The 26,711-nt window shown below is 37.7% G+C and overlaps 1 protein-coding gene across 1 annotated transcript in view; it reads right to left on the reverse strand.

The window, feature by feature from the left end:
- Positions 1-1,468: 1,468 nt before the first annotated feature.
- Positions 1,469-26,711, reverse strand: part of Cpne8 (copine 8) — a 194,739-nt gene continuing 169,496 nt past the window's right edge. Inside the window, exons 16-20 of the mRNA XM_052748675.1 lie at positions 25,504-25,631; positions 18,220-18,322; positions 16,710-16,767; positions 12,900-12,973; positions 1,469-3,151 (exon numbers count right to left, since the gene is read on the reverse strand). Coding sequence (XP_052604635.1) covers positions 2,963-3,151; positions 12,900-12,973; positions 16,710-16,767; positions 18,220-18,322; positions 25,504-25,631 — 552 coding nt within the window. The 3' untranslated portion in view covers positions 1,469-2,962. The remainder of the gene's footprint in view (positions 3,152-12,899; positions 12,974-16,709; positions 16,768-18,219; positions 18,323-25,503; positions 25,632-26,711) is intronic.

The following is a 26,711-nucleotide window of genomic DNA, read 5'->3' on the forward strand; positions in this document are numbered from 1 at the left end:
CCTCCCTCCCTCCCTCCCTCCCTTCCTTCCTTCCTTCTTTCTTTTCTTTCTTCCTTACTTCTTTTCTCTCTATTTTTTGGTTTTGTTTTCTTGTCCCATTATAAAATCAAATATTGGTATTACCAGAGTTCTCAATTCTCATTCTGTTTTATTTTTATGGAGGCTACGTAGATTTGTGAATTATAAAAGCAAAGCCAAATAGATATGTAAATGCATGTTATAATTTAACCCTTTACAGCATTAAAGAATAATGCACAATCCAACTAATAACCTCAATTAAGTATAAAGAACAAATAGGTTGTGAACAAAGATTGAAGGTCCTGACCTCTCTGCACCTACCTCCTTTTATCTTTGCATTGCACACTGGAAGAGAGGGTTAAAAGTAGAGATTAGGACATCCAGTGTTCTCTCATTCTAGCAGCTGCAAAATAAACTTGGAATCCTTAAAACTTCATCTCTACTCAGGTGCCATTCAAGCCTTATTCTCTAAAGAAAGGGAAACAAGATGTTCTAGGAAGTAGTTTATCAATAATACAAGTCAATTACTGAGTGCAGCACTATGGCTGAGACCCCAGACAGACTGGAAGGGTAAGAGAAATGAAGCACAGGTCTGCGTAGTTGTAATACTCCTTTGGATAGCAGTGGAGATTGATGGCACATAACTTGTTAAGCCTGGATGTTGGGAATAATGGGACAGTAGCCCAAGAGTTCACTAGGGAGATGAAATGGTAACTGAAGGCTTTCATCAGAGAGGGAGGGGATAGGATTAGAAGAGGATGGCACTCTGAGCCATGGGAATTCCCATGGCATTCACTCCAGGTCTAGTTTGGTGACGTGGTTCTGTCACTCCTCTCTCAGTGCACACCCTCATGAAGTTTCTTGTGTAAGTTCTGCTTGGCCTTGATGTGCATTTGTCCATGCAGCTGTTGACATGTGTTTGAATCTATGCAGTATGTTCCTGGGATTTCCCACTGCACCATACCTACCAGCAACTCAAAAAAGCAAGTGGATACAACAGATGTTTCACAAAGACCGTGAGCATGAGCCCAACGTTGTATGAGTCACTGTAACCAATTATTTATGCAATCTTCACTCTTAATGAGGAGACAAGACTTTCCCAATCTTATATAGATACCTAAGGCTATATATTTTCCCAACTGTTCTTCTCGGCTACAAGGATGATGCATCACAGAGGCCACTTCATGCCCGGAATCCAGTCCTGCTCTATGTGAATGCACTATCATCCAGACAGGAGTGTGTTGCTTGTCAGTACAAGGAAAATAACTGATGTTTAACAAGAGGGAATGAATATTGATCTTATTTACTTTTGTCTTTTGGACTGAAGAGTAGAGTTAAATTTTAATAAATCTGTAGGCTAATAAAAATAGACTGGCATAAATGTTTAAGATCAGCAAAGAAAATTTTGAGGCTCCATCACTACCATGAAATGTTCAGAACACAGTTATCCTTTTAAAGGTTTTAATGTGTACTTAAAAATGGACAATTCGCATCACAGTTATGTAACTGTGATTTTGTTAGCTGTGAGGATTACTCATTTTTCCAGTAAAACAGTTTCATGCTTATAAAAATCACTATACATCAAGTTGTGACAAGAGAACTCACAGTAGGAATAGTCCAAGTAGCAAAGAGGGGGAGGCAGAGAGGTTATAAAGCGGTCACACCGTTGACACAGAAGAACAATAAATAAATACACATTTCTGTATGTTGAAGGCAATTCACAATCATTTCCAGGAATTCTGTGAGAATTTAAGGCCATTTGTTCTAAAGAAATTTAGACGTAACTTCACAAAACTGTAGTTCGTATAAAAACTGTACAGTGAAAACTGTTTAGAATTGATGGTGAGCAGGCAAGCCAGGGGACAGGGATGGGTTCTTTCACAACCAGGGGACAGAGACGAGTTTATTTCACAAATGGGTTATGTGCTAAGTCACAGGGCTGTGTATGTTGAACTGAGAATTCACAAGAGACTCCAGCCTGTGCAGCCCGTGTGGCAAAGTGGAATGGTGAGAACAAGAAACCCCAAGCAAGAGAGCCAGTATCCCTTTGAATTAAAATATCTAGACAGGATACAACTGAATACAAAGTTCAAAATACCTGCTACATGGTTCGGAGTTAGTCTTGGTTTTACTTGTTAAATGGCATTATAATGATGGTAGTTTTTATACAAAGTATATTCTGTGCATTTACAGTGTACTGTGTTTGCCTTTTCATTGCTCCTACTTAGCATTACAAAACATGTTTACTGCAGTCTAATTTTAAACCCAAAGTCCATGAAAAATGCACATTCTTACAGAGTCACATCTGTGTATGTTTAAACTCCATTATTGGCCAAAACTGAGGACAGATTTTAATCACTAAATAGATTTTTCTTCCTCTTACTCTTCCCTCATTCATACCATGAGTGTCCAGACAGTCATTCAAAGAGATATTGCTCTTGTGATTATAACTATTGCAATTTAGAAGACAAAGGATTCAATATTCAAAACTTATTCTTAAGAACAGTTATAAAAGTATTGAAATTTAAAAAGTAGTAACATGTAAACATTGATACAGAGACTGCTGTCCCATATGTATATATATATATATAGCAGTCAAGGACAATATTTATGTTAAAAATGTAGCTTGTGCTTTTTCCCAATAATACATTGGAAATTCACTATTCTGTTGATAACAAAACAAAAATATTTGAAAATTAGAGAAGACATCTCTACTTTGCTTCAAGCATTTAAACAATTTTCCTGTTGCTCATGCAACCACCATATTTACAGTTTTGGTTTAGGAAGAGAATTAATTTTGGATCCAAGAAAGCACATTATCGAGTACTGCTGAAACCAAACTGAGAAAGTGTCTCATTCCCTGGTTCATAGCAGAGCACCAGGTGCAACGCATAGGCTCAGCAGTTCTGACTGACGTGTGATGAACATCAGCATCTGGACGTAGTCATATTTGAGTCTGCAGCACGTGTGTAGGCGGGGTGTATGGGGGAGGTGCTGGTGATGGCTTGATTCCTCTGGCTCTCATGTAGGAGAGGAACTGCTCGGGGATCTCAGCTAAGACATCTTTGGCCAATCTAGCCATGCTCAATATGTGGTTTCCACTTCTGTCCATATAATCCCTGAATGGCACAAACTAGAACAGAGAGAAAAATTACAATTTTCAGCTATCCACCTAACAGATACAAAATGAGAATATATAAATAGTTTTTTTTTTAAAACCTTTCACTTTCATGGATAGTTCTTGAGACAGGCTCTCACTACGTAGACTAATATCGCCACAAACTCATGATACTCCTGCCTCAAACAGCAGTGGGATTTCAGGTATGCATTTACTATGCCTGGCTTACAAACAACTGATTATAGGAGTGTCCTAGTTAGCTTCTCTGTCAACCTGACTCAACCTAACACCATCTGAGAGAGTCTCAAATGAGGGATTGCCCAAAGAAGACTGGCCCTTGGACATGTCTGTAAAGGAATGTTTTGATTGATGGTTGATGTGGGAGGACCCATCCCACTATGGGTGGTACTATTCCTAGGCTGTATCAGAAAGCTAGCTAAGTGAGTTGGACACTGAGCCAGCAAGCAGTATCCTACCATGTGTTCTGCTTTGGATGCCTGCTTGGATTCTTGGCCTGACTTCCATCAGTGATGGAAGTGATCTGAAAGAATAAGCCAAATAAACTCTTTCCTTCCCAAACTTGCTTTCTGTGTATTTTGTCATAGCAACAAGGAGAATCACAAATGCCCAGAGTAACAGTACTATGAATACATACAAATCCTGTCTTTAAAATGTATTTGTCAGTACAGCTGACTATTACAGTGACCAAAGGGATGGAACTCTCTTCCTTGTTGCTTTTGTGTCCTCTTTTGTGACACTACCTAGCTGATGCCAAACACCAGGGGCATTTAACCTTTATGGGGCTTGTTTTTCTTGTCAAAACTGAGTTAGTACATGTTTAATTCAGCTTTGATATGAAAGTTAACTAATGCAGAACAAGAATAAATCTTATACAATTCAGCACAGAAAATAGCATACATGATTAGTGAGACCTAAACACACTAATTTTAATTGTTACTAGAACATCAAATCATGGCTATTGAATAGGAAAAACTCACAGTTACTATGGTGGAGGCCTGAACTACAGTACGCAGAGGCAGTGTGCTCCTACATTGATGCTATATATTTGTTATTTGTGAAACCAAAAGATCTCAGTGTGAGATGTTGGAATCATTCCTACTGAAATGTTATAATTACTTTGGCAACTAAATATGGTTGCCTTGCCTTTATCTAGCAATTACACAGCATCCCTTATCAGGTCTACACCATGCACTCTGCCAAGAGGCTGTCTGGGTCTATTCTCATTTGGAATGGTTACTTAGTAAGTAAACACTCTCCTGCTGGTTATATCAGTTCAGTTTCTCTGTAAGGGATGATTCTTGAAGCAACTTGGAAATGATTGAAATCATTAATGTTGTGGATAGTTTGTGAGCACATCAACCTTTGGTCTTGAGAAAAAAAGAAGAGGGAAGACATTAATTTAGGATGTAGAATAATTTCTGCATAAAGGATTTGAAAGTTTATTTAATGTTTTTCTTTCAGAGTGACCAAGAACATTCCGTTTTTCATATTGTAACTGTTACAAACTTATTCTGAAAACTTGCTTTTAATTCAAACAATTATTTAAAATGGACTTTTAGAAACCAATTGTTATTGGTACAACTGAAACAATCCAGTTGCTACAGAGAACACTGTATTTCAAATGTTTGTATATAGATATAAATGTAAAATTATATTTGTCATACTGTATGGATGTTCTAGCTCTTTAGGATATTTGGTATATTGATACATAATTAGAATTATTGTCATATTACATATTGCACTATACATTCCTACCTCTGCTTTAGCTATTTTGTGTATTGTCAGAATTTTTGAGGTCATTGTCCTTTTACCATACATTTGCTTACAGACTGTTTACCTTGTTTATGTGAAGTCTTAGTCCTTAGGTTATCTAGGTAGATAAGACTTATAGATTTATAGTCACCTATGCTTGTCATCTCTATAGTTATGTTAGTTAGGTTCTCTAGACTTACAGAAACATATGTCAGATGGATAGGTAGTCTTCAAACACTTCATAGACCTAGAGAAAATGGCACTTAAATGTTTTTTATCACTTAGAATTCTGTTGACGTGAGACATGGTTGCTCCTGGCAGCACCGATCTGATCCCAAGAGAATGTTGGGCTTCTGAGACATTTCTGTTTGGAAGTTTGGTCTTCTTCTTGGCACAAAACGGCCTGCAGGTCAAAGAACTGCCCTTGCCTTGACTTCTGACAGTACAAATACTGTCCCTTCTGAATGAGTGGGATGCAAGGAAAAGTGACTACTGAATTCTCCCAAGACAGGATAAGATAGTCTTTCAAAATACCTGCTTCTGAAAATGGTCTGACAGATACTCTGTACCCAGTTTGAATGCACCAACCATGCTGAGAAATTTTAAGTGACTGTTCAGGCTGCCAGTTGTCTCTGCCCACTCTTGTAAGACTCCTGAAAGTTGCTGGCATCCTTCTCTCATTTCTCAGGTATTATTATATTCCTTCTCAGGTCTTTGATGAGATTTAAGACTAACAGTTATAGTTACAATCTTCTTGTATCTTAGTTAGAACATTTTAAATATTAGATTCAGGTTCTTCATGATAGGACACCTTTTGGAATTATCTCTGTAATGTGCCATTTACCTATCCTCCAGACTTCTCTCGATTTTAGTATGTGTCTATTGTTTGATGTTGTTATTGTTGGTTGTAGTTCCATCTTGTCTAGGTCATTACCCTTTATTCCTCCTGGACAATATTTGATAATCATTCCTATTGTATATAGTTTTGTATTAGCTTAGAACTTTCTTATTTAGACAAAAGGGGGAGATGTAGTGGGTAGCTGTTCCAGCTTTGACCTTGAAACACTGCCCCTAGTGAGGCCACAGGTAACTGCCACACCTGCCTATGAACTGCCCCTGGGACGTGGCCAAGACAGGACCTCCTAAGACCTGAGATGCATATGTGCCCACTCTCTTGGCCACTCATGATCCTGGATGCTGGATTGCAGACCAAGTCAGAGTTCTCCAGAGAACCATGCTGGACTGCATCTCACCTCTCCCGGATCCTGTAATCGGCTCCTTTACTGGTTATAAGTTACTCTGAAATAAACCTCTTTTAATTACCAGATAAACTATGTGGAATTGCTTGGTTAATTGCCAATTTAGAAAACAAGTTAAAAATATAGGAAACTAAATAGCAGGTGTAATTTTGATGAAGTGAAGGTCATCTCTTTTGCCCCATTCCTCCAAAGCCTCTTCCTCTATAATTCTAACCTATACCTGTTCACCATAGATAATGGATCAGCTTTTAGATGTGTGATGGCAGGTAAAATGATCACTCACCCATGAAGGCAGCTAAGCCAGGGAAGGAGAAAGCTCACAGTGTGTACAGTCTTCAGGTGGGAAGAGAATAGGGAGGGTATGAACTTTGCAAAGTCGCATTACTTCACTAGAGGCAAGACAGCATTGTAAACAAAACTTAGAGGTATAAAGAAACAAGTTCTGTTTTTCTCCCATTTAATCTAAATTAGTAGTTCTAAGAATTTACTGGGTTTTTTTTTAAACTTTTTAAACCTTTTTAGTAAGAATAGTATAGGCTTATGCCTTTCTTTCTTTCATTCTTTCTTTTTGTGTTTAAAATAAAAGTACATTTTTACTAGCATGGGCTTCCTTATGCATGCTCTATTTGTTATGTCAGTGAAGATCTACATGCAACTTAATGCATGACATGCTTTATTGGCATTGTTTCTTATTTTTATTTTATTGAAAATTATTTTTTCCTCATATAATATATCCTGATTACTGTTTCCCCGTCCATCTACTCCTCCCAGTTTTCCCCACTTCTCCTCATATGAACTCACAGAGGCTGAGGCAGCGTGAACAAGGGCTTGCGTGGGTCTGTACCAGGTGGTGTTCTAGAACAGAAAGGAGAAATGGACCAATGCCTCCATCCCTAACCTAGAAGTGATCCTTAGTAGACAACCACTTGCAAATGAAAACTTCGTTTTCTCCCAGGGAATCTCACTGGGGAAACAAACTACTCTTAAGTGAAGGCTGCATGCTCAGCAGTAGATGTCTAACAGAAAAGGAGCTCAAAGGCATCTTTGGGGGTTCTTTGTCTCATTATGTCATGCTAGGGCATTTTTTCTTTTAATTTTCTTTTTTATTTTAATATTTATTTATCTATTTTTTAACCCTACAGGTCCTTTTCATATATATATTATGGTTTCCAGTTTTGTATTTTCATGGGATTCTTGAGTGTACAAACAAGTGAGTCTCTACATCTATATTTATTTCTTGTGCATTTTCTTGGGCTCTTTCCTTTTGGCTTGCTTGTTTTAGGCTACTCTGATGTCTCTGTTTTTGTTTTATTGTAGTTTTATTATACAATCTAGTATAGTATAGTACATTTTATTATTATCCCTCAGAGGCCTGTTTATTTTCTAATGAGAGACAGAGAAGAGACAGATCTGGCTCACACTTTCTTAATGGAAATACATTATAATTAATTTGGGGGAATTTTTCTGTACTCTAGAAGTATCAAAACTAAAGTCATAATACCCAGAGTTCTTCTCATCTTCTGAGTCTCTTTATAAGTAAGTAAATAAATGGACAGTACAACGACAAAAGGAACCCTGTCAGAGAACGTCATCGTTGCCAACAGGGATTTACTTATCACAGGAATAGGTTGGGAGTAGAAAACGTTGAGAACTTTCTACTTGCTGATCCTGAATTATCTAAAATTTTTCCCTGAGTGGCATTCATTCTTCAGTCCTGCCACCAGGCGTTCTACCAACGAGTGGGGAAATGCCAATGGCTCCTCACTGTCATCCCCTCTGGTTCTATCAACTTGACAGTTCTCTGAACAAAATATCCTTTAATCATTTGGCACACATCCTCCTAACCTGACATTTTATCACTCAGATCACCCTCTACTTTCTCGCTTAATCTTTTATTTTCAAATGCTGCAGCTAGGGATATTTGGTTAAAAAAAAATAAACGAAGACTAATTCCCACATGTGGTGAGGGCACACTGTTATCACTGAACTCAAACTCTTAAATAGTTACATTAAGAAGAAAGTAATATTCACAGTGCACTAATGTAACGTATTCACATAACGAATATAGTGGATGCGTTCTGTTCTATAGAAAACATGGCATGCGTGGTGCTCCACGTCTTCTTTGAGTTCTTCCCCTAAACTCCTGTGTAAAGGGACATTCTTCATAGCTGCTCTGATGGATGGTTTTGCCAATTTATGAAAACAAATTCGAATGTGTTTGGGCAAATTGGCTTTTAGTTGCTGTTCGCTCAATCATGTTTGATTGTTCCTACTGTGCAGAACTCCATTAGTGAGTTTCCAAGTCTAAGACTTCAAGGCTATTATTCTCCTTTTAATGGAAAATATAATTTAAATGTAATTCTTAAGGAAATGATAGGCTGGCCAGCAGCTGCATGCAGCCAGGAAGAATGGTATTGCTTTAAACACAATGGCCAATCTATAGTACAACAAACACATACACCTTGCATGTACTGACCCCAGAAAATAAACACCACAGGAATTCATCATGCAAATACAAGGTTGGAGCTTCAGGCAATGGGACATAATCCTACATGACATGATCAAATCAAGGTACGGCTACTATAAAATAAAGCCATGCAAAATGCCTTCCCACCAGATGGTGCTGGGATAGTAATTGACAACTACCAACACTGATATTAATGTGCTGTTGCTGAGCAATGGAAGGTTTTCTGCTAAGGGACTAAATATAGTATCTTGTTTAATTTAATAGGTATCTTATCCATATTTTGACTTGATTTAAGAGGAAACCGAAGCTTAGAAAGTTTAACTTGGCAAGGCTAGATAGTGTCCAGTGCCAGTCATTATTAGATTTGACTCTGACATGTCAGATTTAATAGTCATATAGGAAGATGGCTAGATTCTGATAATCTTTAGAATTTTACATCAAGTAGGGAGGGTTTACTGTAATAGAAGGTGAGTTTTTGGAATCAGAACTTGATCTGTACTCAAAATACTTCTGTGTAGCTTACTTAACTCTCCATCTCAGATCACAGTTCCTTTACACGTGATGGTAAGGGAACAGAGTGACAGAAAGAGGAAAGGGCCACAATTCAAGGTGGAAGACTTCTGCCTGCACCAGCGAAGTATGACCAGGGTAAATGACAAGGTTAACTAGAAGTAAGCATCATGAAACTATGTGTGGTAATGACAGATAGAGTGTACATTTGAGTGTGTTCAGTAAAAGAGGAAAACTGGAGTGAGGTTGTAGAGATGTTTAAGTGGTCCAGATGGCCCCGTAAAGCGTTTTCTATGATATTTTAGGATTGCATCTAGCTTCTAGCTTCCACTTTTCATTAGCTGGGGATTATGGGCAAGAGGAACTGAACTGAGTTTTACTTTTTAAAAATATAGTAAACAAGTGTCTGTCATAATGTTAATGAAGGGGTCGGTGATGGATTGCTACTGCTCTTAGCCTGCCTAGCACATACAGCATATGACAGACTCAAATATCATCCTGTGCAAATGCAGAAAAGCTCCTCAATACTTGATAGCAAAAGGAAAACTCAACCTACTGCTCCCAACTATATTCTACAAGCTACAGTTTTTATTTTTCCAACCTGAGAAATTTGGGGATTCAATAGTAACATATTTAATAACTTGATTAGCTTCAAAGTGAAACAGATTACAAGAAAACCAGAGCTCACACAGCCTCTCTTCTGTTTTCTAATGCAATTTTACTGGCTTGTTCAGACATATTTTCTGAACACTGGAAGATACACAACATTGCCCTACTGTCTGCAACACTTAAGAACGTTTACATTCTTGAAAATGACTAATCTACAAATATTTCAGCAGAACATGGAGAATTTTGATGGCAGGCCCCTAATGAGATTCAAGGTGATAAGGGAGAGGTGATTCATGGACAGGACTGGGATGTCAATGGCCAAGTTGCTCACATTTTGCAAGGGTGAATTTAGGAATTTCACTGTGAAATTAGAAAAGTAGGTCAAGTCCCCTTGAACACAGGGATAAGAGACAGGATGTTGTCATCCAGGGGCTAGTCATCTCTGGTACATGTCAATTTCCTGTTTAGTATCTGTAAGACCTCTTTATCCCTTCAGTTGGGGCTTAAGTGGCAGAAACCCAAGGGCTTCCCTGCATCTCTAGGTGTGTTTGAATTCTCTGGGGGCCCCAGTGCCACAGTTAGGAAAGACTTATCTCTGAGACTAGGACTTCCAAGAAGAGGAAATGTCCCAATATATGTTAGCTTGTATCTGTATAAACTTATGCCAATGGGCAACAACGAGTTTTCTGCTTCCTATAACATCAGAGTAAAACAAGGTGAACAGCCTTGGACTCTACAATGAGAGGCTAAGGCAGTGTATTGACTCGGTCAAGACTAGAGTGGGAGACTGTGCATTCATGGACATTCTGAGTCCCATCTCAGTATACTTCCTAATGCTGTCAATCCATTGAGAGACGAGATGGTTCTTGTTTCCACAAATGTCGATATGCATGGTTTTGTGGTAATAGTCTAGGGCCACGGTCCTTTGAAAAGAAGTCTTGGTGATGTGAGCAACCTTGATTTCCTGGGGATAGTGTTATGCTACTTCCCTTAAATATTCATTTGGATGGAGTGAGCTATGAGATTCCTCTGTTATTTTTATAAAGAAGCATCGTCATAGCAACAGAGCGCATTCTGAAGTCCTTCTCATGAGTTTCCTTTCAGTAATTTGATTTTTTGCAAAGTGTGGGCAGGACATTAGGTGGATCTTTTAGATAAAGTAAATTTACTTGGACCCATAATTATGATGATGAGGTTAAGGTGAATAATTATGTGTCTCATTATGGAAATGAGCACCATGATACACTTCAATGGATGACATCACCATGGCCTCTTTCTCAGCTACTTTTAGCCAAATCATTTATTGTATGTGTTGGTGCTTTTTACATTATGCCTTGTAGAGATGTTTAAGTCATATTTATCTATCTTTTCAAATAATTGCTATAAAATTGTTTCTGTGTTAAAAGATAATTTTATTGATTTTGGAAGAGTTTCTTATAATCCTTTTTAATATTATTTCTGTATTGTAGTGCTGGAGATCACACTCAACAGTGCTTAGCATGCAAGTGCTCTACCACAGAGCTATACTGTGATCCTTTTATCTATCAACTTAGGGCATCCCCCAGCCTCAATTATTCTAATCAGCATTTTGCTGGCTACTACTGAGCTATACTTCTGGGACATATTTTATAAAAATATAGGTTGCCTCACTTTACTTCATAAGGCTGTTTATCTCTTAGAACGTAGAAAGTTTGTCTAACTTATCACAAGTTAGAATTTGAACCCAATTCTGTAGGATTCCAAATTATATTCTTACAGTAGCTACATTAGGAGTACTAACAGGAGATTATTTGGAAATAATATTGATGTCCATTGTTTGTGCCCCTAAAGTGTGCATATCATGTCCTTAAGTGTTACTAAGACCGTTGATTACTTCCTACTAAAAAAGGTATGTATCATAGACTTTTTCCTTCTTTTTTGCTTCTTAAAAGATACATATTCTAAGTAAAACATGCATCAATGTAGTTGAATTAACTCCCTGCTTTCAGCGACAAAATTTAACTGATCATTTTCTTATTGCTCCTCAAATAGCAGGCAGCTCCTCAAATTTGCCAATTATTCTTCTCAAACATTTTCTATATATAAAATTTATAGATAATATGTAATTTATATACCATGTATCATAATAAAATGTATGTATAGTTTATTTATTATATATAGTTTTAACATACATGTTTTCATTTTTCCAACCATAATCTGGTGAGATTCTGGCAATAGTTATAATTTTTTATATGTTGCACTAAGTCATTTATTATTTTTGTATGAATCATTTGTTTTAGAATATATTTAGTTTATGTGAAGACTAATAATTGAACTGATTAAAAAGTCATCCATTATATTTCTAGCTTCTAATTTTACTAACAATCACAATGATAGTTTCTTGTGGTGGTATTGTGTTCCCCAAAATATTGTGCACCCTAATAAACTTATCTGGGGTCAGAGACAGAACAGCCACAATCTTAAACATAGAAGATAGGCAGTGGTAGCACACACCTTTAATCCTAGCATTCCAGAGGCAGAAATCCATGTTTCAAGGATACAGCCAAGCATGGTGACTCATGCCTTTAATCCCAGAAGGCGAGCCTTTAATCCCAGGGAGTGATGGTAGAAAGCAAAAAGGTATATAAGGTGTGAGGACAAGAAACTAGAAGTTTTTAGCTGGTTAAGCTTTTAGGCTTTGAGCAGCAGTTCAGCTGAGATCCATTTGGATGAAGACACAGAAGCTTCCAGTCTGAGGAAACAGGATCAGCTGAGGAACTGGCAAGATGAGGTAGGTGTGGCTTGTTCTGTTTCTCTAATCATCCAGTGTTCACCCCGATACCTGGCTCCAGGTTTGATTTTATTAATAAGAACTTTTAAGATTCTTGCTACAGTTTCTCATAAGACTAAACTAGGAAAAAACAATTACTGACACTTGCACTTTACATATAGTGAATGTGAGACAAAGGGAAAAGCAATTCCATCCAGACTGTAATCCCTATTACTTAAATTACATTGTATGGAGAAGGAGTCAACTAAACTAACAGAATCCAGCGCTCCTGATTGAAATTTAAGTTGCTTTTTTTTATATATATATATATATATATCAGGTAGAAACAGGGTCTTCACAAAGAAGGAAACAGATAATGTTTATTTAAATCCTTACCTGTACAATGTCCCTTTCAGCATATTTCCCTCTGGAGGAAACTCTTACATCATCTCCATCCAATTCAACCATTGCTTGAAAATGAAATACAGTCATTAATTGAATACAATGTACTGAAATAAGACTGTGTGAACTAAGATATCACTATGTATGTGTGCAATAGTGCACCCACTGGAGTTACAGGAAGGCAGCTGCAATCTTCTTTAATCATTTTCTCCAAACAGCCCGATGGAGTACACAATCTACAGCTAAAGGAAGCCTTGAGAGTGAATGACCCTCTGGAAGTCAGCCAGAGTCAAGCATTGTAGAGCATTCTCTGAGCCCATCTTTCCCTCCTATTTACCATCCTATCAGATCTAAATCTGGGTTACATGCTCAAATGACTGAGTGGGCATGGGATATTAACCCATCCACTTTAATGTGTTTCTTTCTAATTTAAGAACCAGCAACAATTATCATCTTCAAGTTGAACCTCATTCTTTCTGACATTACAAGGTCCACACTGCCCAAGTTTTCCTTCACAGACCATTGCAAAACAAAGTGGCATTTATTCAGTCCTTAATAAAGTATGATTTTTTTGTGAAGTATGGTAATTCTGTTAGTTGAGAAATCATTTCAACATTGCCTGCAACAGCTGGTATTCAGAAATACTGTCCGAACAAAGCAGCTGGTGATATCTGATGCTGCAATTAGAAACATTTCCCAGAGTTTATTAGGCTTTGCTGTGAGAATTCTCTAAATAATTAATTGTATGAGGGAACTGGCTTTGCTTAAAGTGTAATTCTATTACTGAAAATTCATTTTGCGTACACAGGACAATCAACAGACTCGAAAGAGACCTCAATAGAAACCCCAAAAGGTAAAGCACTGCTCAGCTGGAGCACGATCCTCATCCTGCACCCCTTTTTTCAGTCCCCATAATGTGTTTGCGTTAGAAAATACTGTTTTCAAATTTGTCTTCCTACATATGTTCATGAGTCAATGTTTTGGCTGAAGCAATACTGGTAAATACGATTAACAGATTTGCCTGCATACACAATATATGCCATAATTTTACAAAATGTATGTTCTAGCAATAACAAGCCCAGCGCCTTATTCCTGGGACTTTAAACAGTATGTGTGCACACATATTTGAAACAAATAACTCCTGTTTACCTCTGGGTTTGCTTTTGCAATTTTCATATTACTTCAAGATATAAGTGCGCATTGCAGGTGACATGCCATGCTCCCTGCTATGCTCATAAATTGCGACAATTCCCCTGCACTCTCTCTAAAATGGGAACAAGACTCAGGTGCAACAGAGACATTGTCTTTATTATCTCTACAATCTCTATTGCCTCATTACCATCCAGGGAGAAAATGAATAATCTTGTATACAGGAGAGGCTCTAGATATTACCTCCCACTCTTCAGTATGCTTAAAGTTTAAAGGTTGTAGACAGCATGAACCGGAAGGCAAGCTTTTGAGAGCGATAGAAGCAAGATGAAAATGATGGAGGGATCATATCCACATTTCAGGTTTTCTGACTCGCTGGTCCAAGGGGCAGCGACTGTGCCCCAGAAGGACAATCCTGTGCTTCTCTCTAGCTATAGGAGACAGGGTGAATGATGAACTTACATCCCTTCTCCCCAGCTTGCATCAAAGCTGCTGCTGCATTAATGCAACTTTTCTTTTGGAAGTACTGAAGGAGGACTTTTGACAAGAGAACAGCAATTTGTATGCCAGAGATTTTTTTCTATCTCATCCACCAGCAATTTTCTTCTACTTCTTAGTCATGGAGTTAAGGGGAGAAACAGATTCGATAGGAAAGGAAAAAAAAAAACTATGTTAGAGAAGCATGTATTGTATCCTAGCCAGATAATCATCTTTTTAAAAGAAGTGGGCCAGGAAACATCTCTATCTCATTGAAACGTCTGCGATGGCAAATAGAAACTAGGTGTTGCAGGACCCTAACTCCAGACTTACATTTTTTTCAGAGAATGATGTCATTCCAATTTCTAGGAGTTGGGGAGTCTACTAGGAAGGCAAGTTCCCTTTTTGTCTACACTCCTCACTCACTTCCTCACAGCACCACCAGGGCTCCACAGAAGGGAGCTGGACCCCAGGAGGCAAGTGCCTCTCAGAGCAGAAGCAGCTTGTCTCAGACTGAATGCAGTGCCTCAAGGCACTTTCTGCTCCTAGGAAATGGATCAGGGAAGGCTAATAGAGGATGGGAAACATCAAGGAGGGGGGAGTCTGGCCCCACCTACTGGTTAACGCAGTGGTCCTCAACCTTCCTAATGCTGCAACCCTTTATAGTTGTGGTGACCCCGAACCATAAAATTATTTTCGTTGTTACTGTATCACTGTAATTTTACTACTGTTATGAATCATAATATAAACATCTACATGTAGGATACCTGATATGCAACCCTGTGAAAGGGACATTCGACCCCCAAAGGGGTCCTAACTCATAGGTTGAGAACCACCAAGTGTATTCTTAACTACACTCTGTTAAGAAATTGGTATCTCGGTCTGACAGATTCCTGCATATTTTCCTTCAGAATATCTAGTAAAGAAATGATGAATTATCATTTCTCAGCTCCCTACAAATTCACTGGGAAAAAAAAAAGAAATAGAGAAAATAAGTAGCCTTGGCTTTGTAGCAAAGGCAGGGTCTAAGTACCAGTGTGCTGATCTGCACGGAAGAACAGAGGCAGAAATTTACAGCAGCAGTGACCAGTGGCTTTGCACTCTTGTATCATGTAATGGGCTCTCACAGAACAAAAACTGACCAATGTGACTTCCAGGGGGCCTGTCAGATGGCAGTGCACTCATGAGTGGTAAACAGAGGAAAAAACAAGTACCAAAGGAGAATGTATGAGCTATTTTAGCTTGCAGTGATACATTTGGGCAACCACAATCTGTCATCACTACCCAATGCAGATCATCATGAGTCAGAGAGTGAAGATGTCCTAATGTTTGCATGCAACTCTATAAGGAGGTGGCTCATGTCCACAGTTGGACATATGTGAATGGCCAGAGAAAACAGTAACAGAAGCTGCAGCAGTCAGAACTAAGACACTTCATAGAAACAGGAAGGCCACGTCTCAAGCTAACTACACGGCCACTGTTAGTAAAAATAACTAACCATGTAAATTCGAAAGTTGCCACTCAATCACAGTTCAGTGGCATTCATGAAATTAGGAATTAGTTAGGTGATCAGTAACAAACCATCTTCAAAGAACTTTACTCGGGTCACTAGTTACATACAAAGCTGTCACTTAACTGGCCTTTGAAAAGGCTGAACCCCTGACATCCTGTCCAGTATCATCTATGCGGTCAGCTCAGTCGCCTTGTTATTGTTCTTCCCCGTGATGGAGCTCCTTGTTTATAAAGCTAATGCTATCAACTAGCCAGAAGCCAGAATCACATTCAATTAGCATATTGTGCTTCTCTTAATATTTCCGCTCACAACTTAATGATTCATTAATTTAGTACTGTTCTTTAAAAGCTGTCAACACTCTTCCCCCACACAGTGTGCTTCCCTGGAGTGTTCTTTGCCTTAGGAACCAGATCTCAGTTTAGTTCTCTGTCAGTCTTACATATTGTTTCAAGATGCAAACTCTAATGAAATGGCAAAAGGTGCATGTTCAATTAATGTATAAGCTGGAGGGAGGGTGTCTTACCCAATGACAGTCTTTTAATTTGAGTGTGAGCTATTTTTATGCCGGCAATGAAATTACACACAAATTCAATCACACTCTTTACACAGTTGAGGCCAGCAGAAATGTAGTAGCACCATAACACCACGGAAATCTTGCTACTTACCATCAAATTCTGCAGGTCCAACACCTACTATAATTATTGACATTGGAAGCTTCGAGGCCTTTAGGAAGAATAACACAATTAGATTTCAATGAGGACATTTAGTTCTCAAGAAAAATGAAGGCACATATAAACATTGTACAGACTTTGGATCTGGCTTTTTTTTTTTCCTTTTATTTGCAAGTCCTTGAAATTTTAATAATTTTTTTTTTAGAACTTAAAGACAAAAAGGAAATGATTTCCTGATTTTCTCTGACATTTGCACAGATGTTCATTAAGATAGCTTTTAATCACATGCTCAAAATTAAGTCACTATCACAGTGAATTGTTATCGGAAACTATTCTCACGGTGAATTAGCCAGTGCAAACACATGGCTTCTAAGGTAAGTTTGACACGACTTGTTGACGCACTAGATATCTGTGAAGTGTTGAGACTGAATATTTGATGCGGCAGCATGGTTTTCATCATATGAAGTACGTAAGTGATACTCTAGTTAAAGTTATTAAATGGAGCTGGGGAGATGCCTCAGAAGATAAAGGCTTTTATGAGCAAGCGTGATGACGTGATGAACCCAGGGACCCATATGACTCCTGCAGGTACTTCCACATGTGCATCCTAAATGCCTGGCCACACACATACACAAAAATAAATAAACATAATTTTTTTTAAAAATGCAACAGATTCGCAGCATGCAAAGTAAGGACATCTGACGCTGGAAGTCAACGAACTACGAATATCTCTTTCTTAGTGCATTGTCTCTTTTTAGTTAATCATGAACTACTAAATCAGTATGTTAACTGCGAATAGTACTAACTAGAAAGGAAACAGAAATTCAAGGGTCAGGGTAAAAACAAGATATATAAAGAAATTGGGTTGTCCCCCAAAGAAAAATAATCTATGAATCACTTGAGCATTCCCTACGTGTACTTACTTTTTCTCACACTAAATAACTAACAATATTTTTCTGTTACTAAAGTTGTGAGGCTTGACAAATAAACTCACCCACTCAACTCATTCTTAATTAAATGTTACTCTATGCCAAGTAATGCCAAGCTTAGGCATAGAAAAGATTGGTAAAACAGGTATAATTTGTAGATCACCATCTGGTAAACATAGATTTTTATAGTTAATTTTCAAAAGAAGACAATAAAATCATGAACAAACAAAACATACAACTGGGATTGTAATGCACAGGATGGCTTTAAACCAACTGTAGAAGTAGAGATTGACTAGCTCATTCTCACGGAACTGGAATGTTAGGACACGATAGGTCCTAGTCTTAAGAGTGTACATGAGTACAAACTAGTCTACTGTTTGAAAACCAAATAAACCGTGTCTATGTGAAGGTAATCTCCATCTCCCAGTCCTTATGCTGCAAATGTGTGATGATTTCTGGATATGCTCAGGATGAGATCAGCTGCAATGATGTGGCCATTCTGTTTCTCCATGCAGTCACCTAAAATAGATTTTGTTCTCAACCTGTGGTGTCACTGAGACCCTGGCCCTACTTACATTAACTATGGATTCTTTAGTTTGAGCCATATCTGAGATCACACCATCCGTCACAATCAGGAGCACAAAATACTGGGAGCCATCTTTTACAGAAGATGCATACCTGAAAAAGAACAGGAAAGTAAGAACAGCATGCACAGGAGGGACACCAGAAGAGGGTTGCAGAGTGCTAGGTTTGGAACCTGGGACAAATGCCTGAGGTACCTATTATCATATCAAAGCAGACCTGGCTGCCAGGTTCTTCCAGCATCCCTCAGATACTACCTGGCACTTGGTATGGCTGGGGTACCCCTGGTTCAGGATACCCTGAACTCTCCAGCCCAGGGGCTGGGCTGCCCTTCCCTGAGAGGCTCTTCCCTATATAATCCAGACATTTTGGTTACCTTTCCCCTTATGCACCTTTGACCTCCTGACTTCTGCACATGGTTCCACCCTCCCTCCCCCTCTCTTCCACATGGCCCAGCTCAGTCTGGTCACGTCCATTCTGGACTCTCCCAGATGTCCCTGCCTCTGGCTATGCTCTCCCACATGTCTACAATATACTTTCTCCTTCACCATACGTAGGAGTAGTCATGTCCTTTGCTTTCCTTTCCTTTTTCTTTCTTTCTTTCTTTCTTTCTTTCTTTCTTTCTTTCTTTCTTTCTTTCTTTCTTTCTTTCTTTCTTCCTTTCTTCCTTTCTTCCTTCCTTCCTTCCTTCCTTCCTTCCTTCCTTCCTTCCTTTCTTCCTTCCTTCCTTCCTTTCTTTCTTTTTCATTCACAGAGTAGCCACAAGGCATAACCAACAAGCCTTCTAATATTGAGAAAATATTTACACATATACCAGAAGCCTCCTATATACAAACTTAAGTACATATTTTTCTGAAATAACCAACCAGATTAACTGCAGTGTTAGTGCCTTCCAGGACACAGAAATTATTAGCTTTCTTAGAAGTTTTTGCTAACAAAATTTGCCAGAATAGAGACTTCTTTCATAAAAGGAAAGGATTATATATAAATTTTTAAAAAAGACCTGTTCTGGCTTATTATGAGTAAGCCCTTCAAAAATTATTTAAGTCATCAGAATGCGATTTTTTTATCTTGAAAATTGAGACAGTAATATTTATGTCTTTGTGTTATTATATGAATAAATTATTGTATGATACTCAATATAAAACAGGGTTCTGTAAATTAAGTGATGATTAAATAATTCTTATTTTTGTAGTCTACAAAGGCAATGTTGCATATCACTGTGAATATACTAAACTCTGCTGGCATGTACACACTGAAACAATCCTTTTATAAATTATAGTGATTTTTACCTCAATAATAAAAGCAAATAGATGATATATCCACAGTTCTAAGGGTGTGTGAGAGTGTGCATGAGCAAGTATGTATATGTGGTGTGTGTGCATGCGTGCTTGTGTATATATGTGTATGCACATGTGCGTGTGCGTGTGCATGTGTGTGTGTGTATGAGAGAGAGAGAGAGAGAGAGAGAGAGAGAGAGAGAGAGAGAGAGAGAATGCTGGCTTATATGTGCTGGGTCTCTCACTAGCCTAGAGCTGGCCACATAAGCTAGTTCATGTCCAGTGATCAGTGATGAGTGAGTCTTCCACATCTCTTAGGAGACAGGACAGGAAACAAGGAGGTCATGGCATCTCTAAAACTATCAGTCAGACCACAGGAAACAAATGATTTAAAATAATTGTGTTAACCATCTAAAGAAATTGATCCCAACAGGAAAGATCCTAACTGATCCTGCTTGAACAGGTTGGGTGCAAATGACATATCATATTGAAGTAGATTTAGAAATCGCATGAATAAAAATATTTGCAAGTTTCTGAGGTACAAAAGAAACTAGTAAGTATTCATACTACTGGTGAGATGGCTGTTGACATGGCTCATTTGCTTACCCATGTAGCAGAGACACTTGGATTAGTCCCACAATGACACCTCAAAACAATTGAACCTGAACACCAAGGAATCCATATGAATGTGGCAGCTATACAATCATTGAGGAACAACCCCAAGCAGAGGAACCCATTATTCTTTTCACTTTCAAAGAAAGCAATGTTGCAATTTCCAGCTGTTAGTTTTTTAATATCTGAACAGTCATTTAAAAAAAAAAAAGGAAAAAGCATCTATTACTGACTATAATTCAATGCAGGGTTTTATCTATTGTGTGATTAATATAAGACTAAAAATAGTAATAGGAAAGCACCTAGAAGTGCACTAACATCACCTTCATGCTATTTTAGACAAATCAAAGTTGCTAAAAATGGAAGATTTCCAGCACATCACAGAAGTTGAGTGTTATGAGTGAAAATACCCACCTTGAATGGCTTAGCAGTCTCGATCTCATGCCTCAGAGGAGAGGCTGTGTTCACAGTATGTAGAGAAGGAGATGGGCATTGAAGCAGATCACAACAACCCTAAAATTTCTCTGGAGTTTCTCACTTGTCTTAAAAATTCTTAGAAACCTAGCAGCTTATAATTTTAGTAAATTTTAATAATGCTTCCTAATTAATGCTATAAAAGAATGTTTGTAAAGTTTCATATACTTAAAATTATTGTAAATTGCATTTTGCATAAGAGCTGACCGATCTATTTTAGTGCTTAATTACTATTGGCACTGAAAATTAATGTTTTCAAACTATTCCATTTCTGGAAGCATTTACTCTATAATTGCATCATTTATTTGGAGAGTAAATCTACATTTTAGATAAAATCAATCTCGTACTACTATTTCTTTTAATTTAGCTTCTTCATAAAAGTATTAATGATACTTGTGATCACAATAATTAATATGTTATAGGAGGTATGAAGTAGGACATATCTGGGGGGCCACACTTCAGGCTCCTTTCAGGAAGTGACAATGAGACACAGACTTGTAGATCAAATTATATTACAGAAGTTTCCTTCTTAATGGAACCTTCGGTGAACTGCATAATTAAAACTCTTATTAAAAGCCATATCACTACCTATTCTGGAATATAGCCAATCTATAATTAATAAGCTAACATTACTATGATAAATGTGAGAGAAAAGTTAACTTTCTCAAGGTTGCAGAACTCAAATATATTTGCCTGGAATTTCTGTGATGGTTCCTAGCATATTTTTCTTAAAGATTCAGCAATGGTTTGCTCAGATTTGTGAAGTATTCTTCTAGCATTTCATTAGCTCATCGGAACACAGAGGAATGAAGAAAAGATAAGAAGCCAATTCAGGCATGTGTCATTTAAATAATTAGATTATCATTTATATAGTGGATTGTGCATCTTAATACTGAGCAAAGGGACACATATTTAAACATTTCATCACAAAGATAAGAAAACTTTGTTATGAAGCTGCCAGTTCAAACTGCTTCTAACTGTGTAATGATGTGAGCTAGAGACCCCGCAGAGGCAGGGAGCTGTGTTTTGTTGCCCTTTGTGTTTATTTTTTGTTGTCTTTTTTCTGTTTATCTATTTATTTATTTTATGTGTATGGATGTTTTGTCTACATGTATATCTGTGCACTGAGGAGGCTAGCAAAGGACATCGAATTTACTGGGGCTAGTTAGAGAAGGTTGTGAGCTGCCATGCTCACGTTAGGAATCAAACCCAGATCCCCTGGAAGAGCAGCCAGTGCCCTAACCTTCTGCATGTTTTTAACCTTCATGGCAGAGATTACAGTCAAAGGTACGAGGTATAGCCACACAACGACTTTAAGTGTGGCTGTCGTGGTTTGAATTTTAGTCTATACTAATGGTCACTTAACATATGCATGTTGCATCCACCAGAAAAATAGTTATAATGGCAATGCTGGCACCTCATGGGACTACTGTGAAGAACAAGAATTAATCCACGCTGCAGCACAGAGATTACTGCCAGAGATGGCATAGCCTCAATAATGATTGCTGTTAGGATTTCACTGACTGATCACACAGATGGAAGAGATCAAACATCATGCACTCTCTTCAAATTATTTTGAAATTAATTACAGAAACTCCAAAATAAAATGTCAGTTTCTAGCACATTAAACCTAATTTTAACTGGTCGTCTAGATCCTGGAATGTTCTCAATGTTAAAAAAAAAATCAAACAAAAGGAGACATGCCAAGTTGAAAATGGATCAGGGTTAAACTATCCACTTATAAACAAGCATGGTGAAGGAGATGGCAAATTCGAAGCCACAATAGCCGTTCTCACCTTGGAAGCAGGGCTAGGTGAGTGGGGTGGTAGCTAGACACTGGAAATCTGGGTGCTAGGCTAGGCTGCTTGTATTTAGATAGACATAAAGTGTCAACAGATGTTGAGAAGCATTTTTATAGTTCTTGAAACATTCCCTGAATCATACTGAGTAGATACCACTGGAAATGCAAGGAATTGGAAGCAGGATGTGTGCAGTCTCCGAAAATGAATACAAAACCATAAACGCTGCAAATCTGAGGCTTTGTGTTTTGTCTATTTCACATTTTTTGCCAACCCATTATTATTATCTCAAAGTCAAGTTAATACCGAGAAATCAGTCAAAAGTGAGGATGTGCACAAAATTGCTATTCCTAAAGAGGATCAAAATGCCGATAGGGATATAACAAACAGCCTACATTTCACTCATGCAGGAAACACCCTTGAAGGATAAAATAAGCAAACAGAAAAATAGGGATCTGTACTTGATCTGACTTAGGTACAAATAGTTTTTTTGTTTTGCTTTTGAGATATGGCGTTATGTATCTCAGATGGCCTCAAACTTGCTAAGCAGCCGAGGATGACCTTAACCTTTGAACCTATTGCTTACCCTCCTGGGTGTTGAGATTACACACATGTACCTCATACTCAGTTTATGGGGTGCTAGGGATGTACATAGGACTTCATCTATGCTAGACAAGTACTCTAGTTACTGAGTCCATCCCAGACCCAAGTCAGCACTTGTCTACTTATAGAGTATTTATTTGTTATATGGGAGGCTGGTATTGTCTACTGTTGAAATACATTCATGAGAGATGACATATTCAAGAAATTATATAAACAGAGTATATGCACATGTTAATTATGCTGCCATTTTGGATAAAGAAACATATGAAATATTACAATTGAAGTTCTGGGATGATGATTTTAAATGAGCCAGAAACTGTCTATCTTAATACAATATTAGCACTAAAATTAAATATAATTTTAAAATAAAGAAAATGGGAAAAAGCATTTATTTCAGAGATTTATATTAAAAGGTCATCAGATAGAACTTTTTAATGTCCTGGGAAGAAAAGATAAGTGATATAAATCTAGCTTTGGCTGCTTTCTCCCATTTGAAGTATAATAATAAATAATTATTAGATCATGGCTTTTTGGGAAGGATCTGAAAGCTTTAGTCAACAGTGACATCTATCTGTATTTGAGATTTAGAAAATGCTGAGTGATGTATTAAGGGCAACAGAGTATCCATAGGGACTTCAGATTTACTGTTTCATTATGCTTTACTTTCATTCATCTATTTCATTTTATTTTGCATATGTGTGTGCATGGCATATGTGTGTGTGTGAAGGTGTGTGCTCACCTATGGAAGTGAATTGGAGGCCAGGGACTGAGGTCAGGTGTCATCTTCAATCCTTTTCCACATTTAATTTTTGAGACAGGATCTCTCACTGAGCCTAGAGTTCATTGGTTTAGTTAGGATGCTGGCCAATGAACTCTGGGCATCTATTTGTCTCTCCATCCCACCCTCAGCACTGGGACTGTAGACATGGGTCACTAAGTCTGGGTTCTAGAGATTAGAACTCAGGTCTACATATGTGCACAGCACGCACTTTACATCCCGCCCCCCCCCCGCCCATGTCCAATACTATGCTTTAAATAGAAATAAAAAAGCATATAGAAAATTTCTATATAAATTTAACTTTTATAGTACTGGGACAACAAACAGAATTGATTCATAAGTACTGATTAGCATATTTAAAACAATGGGCATGAATCCATACAAAATAGGTTCTGTCGTTTTTCTTTTATGTGTCTCTTATTAAAAAGTGATGTGTATGGTAGTTGTAGAACTGTTCTGCATTAATGTGGTTTTGATCCTGTTTTTCTTGGCAGCCATCAATAAACTAGAACGGTTTAAAACAAAACATTTCTCCTGTAGGAAACTTACAAAGTCAATATGATTTTTCGACTTATAAACAGTGACCAAATAGCTGATAGTGAAATGAATGTCTTGGGGACAGAGAGAACAGCACACCATAGAGAAAGAGAGAGAAAAGGAGGCAAAATTAAATGTCATCTATCAAAAATCATGTTTGTTGTTATGAATAAATAATGTTGAGATTCAGAATTCATACGCTAGCATAAATTATAGAAGGACATATTTGAGAAATCAAAAACCAAGAGTCACCATAGAGAAGTGACCTCCTACATCTTTGTCATCCTGAGGTCACCCTGACTGCCAGGACAGTTTCACAGACTTCCACATGCCATGCCATGCAAAGGAGAACACACTGAGTTTATGGTCACATCCAACAGGGAGAATGTATAACACCAGAATGTTCTAAGTATCTAGGTCTTATATTGCTTTTTTATATTGAATGCAGACTAATTTCTATTTCTAACTGTATATTCAAAAAGGTATAGGACTGGACCTCCTTAGCCAATTTCAAACTATGACAGAGTTTTATAGGATTTTCCACTAACATGAAGCCAGTTTTTTTTTTTTTCAGGGATTTGTAAAGTGGTATCTTATCCATTTATGTATGAATGAAACATCAATATGTATAAATAGAGTTTATGTTTTAACATTTTCTCCAGAACGTGCAGTCTGAGTCATCAGCAAATTCTCCTCTCAGGCCTGTGTACTATATACCAGCAGACTTCTGGGAATTTATAAAATTAGCTTTTATATTAACCTTAGAGAGGTTGAAAGAACGTGCCCTATATATCACAGAAAGAAAGCACTTGTCTTAATGGGATTGTCTCATTATTTTTATGCCACCACAGGACCTGACATTGATATGAATGACTCCAACATTTTACGATCGCCATCATTCTTGTTTGTTTTCACGTATTCTTTTCAAAGAGAAGGATTTCCTTGGTTGAAAAGGACAGGTCCTAACATAGCCTATTGCATGACTCTTCACTCGAAACTGATCTAAAGTTCTCTGTATAAAGTATTGTTGATTACTTGGTGGGGACCACTCTGCATCTACTTCCTACCTCTCTCGGAGGCAATGAGAAAAAAACTCCTTGACCATAGAATTATGGTGCAGTGATGGGTAGTTTTAAGCACGATCCAATACATCAGCCTGCACTAGCATAAGCAAATTTCCCACTCTCTACTTACCTTGCTACGTGGTTTATTACAGGAGCAAAGTTGGTTGGCCCATACAGCTGCACAGATTTCAGACTTCGATAATAAGCTTCCATGACCCCTTCAATGCCATCACAGTAGGGATTCTGAGGGTTGCCGTTCTTGTAGAAAATTATGGGCAAAAATTAAAAAAAAATTAGTCTCCATGAAAACCAGTTAAAAAAAATTTAATACACACTGACATGCATAAAGATAATTTGTACTTAAGGTTTTATATTAGCAACCCCTCCAACACTGATGAATTAACTGGTCCACAATAGATGTTACACAGATCATAATATAATGACTATATATAATATATATATATATATATATTATATATATTCTATTTGAAAAAGAGTGTAAAAATTTAAAATAATCTGAGAATAATTTAAAATATTCTGAGAACCACAGCAGGCATTTTAAAATCAGAGGTATCTAAACTCCAAATTGATTTGTGCACATATAGAGATTTTATTTAAAATCTGGAAAGAAGAAAATTAATAGTAATAGTGTTTATCTCTGGGTAGTTAGGTATTTAGTGCTTTTCACTCCATATCCTGAATATATTCTACATTTTCCCAATTTAATATAGGTAGTAAGCATGAATTACAATCTGAAAAAAGTAAATGCTTTCGATTCAGTTTTACTTGAAAACTGGAAAAAAAGCAAAGTATTTGCTATGTTCACACTTTTCAAGTCACGGATGTCTGACTCTGCCTAGAGAAAGGGTCACAAGGAATACAATTGGAGAATATAAAGTGAGAAACACTGAAACAAGAAAAAGGGGAGAAAAAAATCAAAGAGGATATCCATGTAGTGTGGGTGAATGGAGCTGGTTAGTAATAAGTCCCTGTTCTGGGAACAGTGTCCACATGGACACCACACCCTTCCTTTCTCACACTGCCTCTGCCCTGGTACTGTCAAGGTTAATCCTCCTGGTCCAGATTTTATGTTATTCAAGTGAGACAATGTTAGTTGTTGATTTCTTGTCCATCTAATTGTCCCTAATGTTTTACCACTTTGTATCTTGGCATCAAACAGTACTCTACATTGTCTCCTGTATGTGGGGGAATTCCAGAACAGCTAAGGTGGGCTGTTCTGCAGCAGGCCAGCTCATGAGGCTCTGACAGCTTAAGATGCTGAAGTGAGTTACAGTCATCCGAAAGCCTGACACAAACTAGATGAAGAAGCCAAATGGA

This window comes from Peromyscus californicus, unplaced genomic scaffold (genome assembly GCF_007827085.1).
Source record: "Peromyscus californicus insignis strain IS unplaced genomic scaffold, ASM782708v3 Scaffold_20__1_contigs__length_68692818, whole genome shotgun sequence".
In the NCBI taxonomy this organism is placed as follows: Eukaryota; Metazoa; Chordata; class Mammalia; order Rodentia; family Cricetidae; genus Peromyscus; species Peromyscus californicus.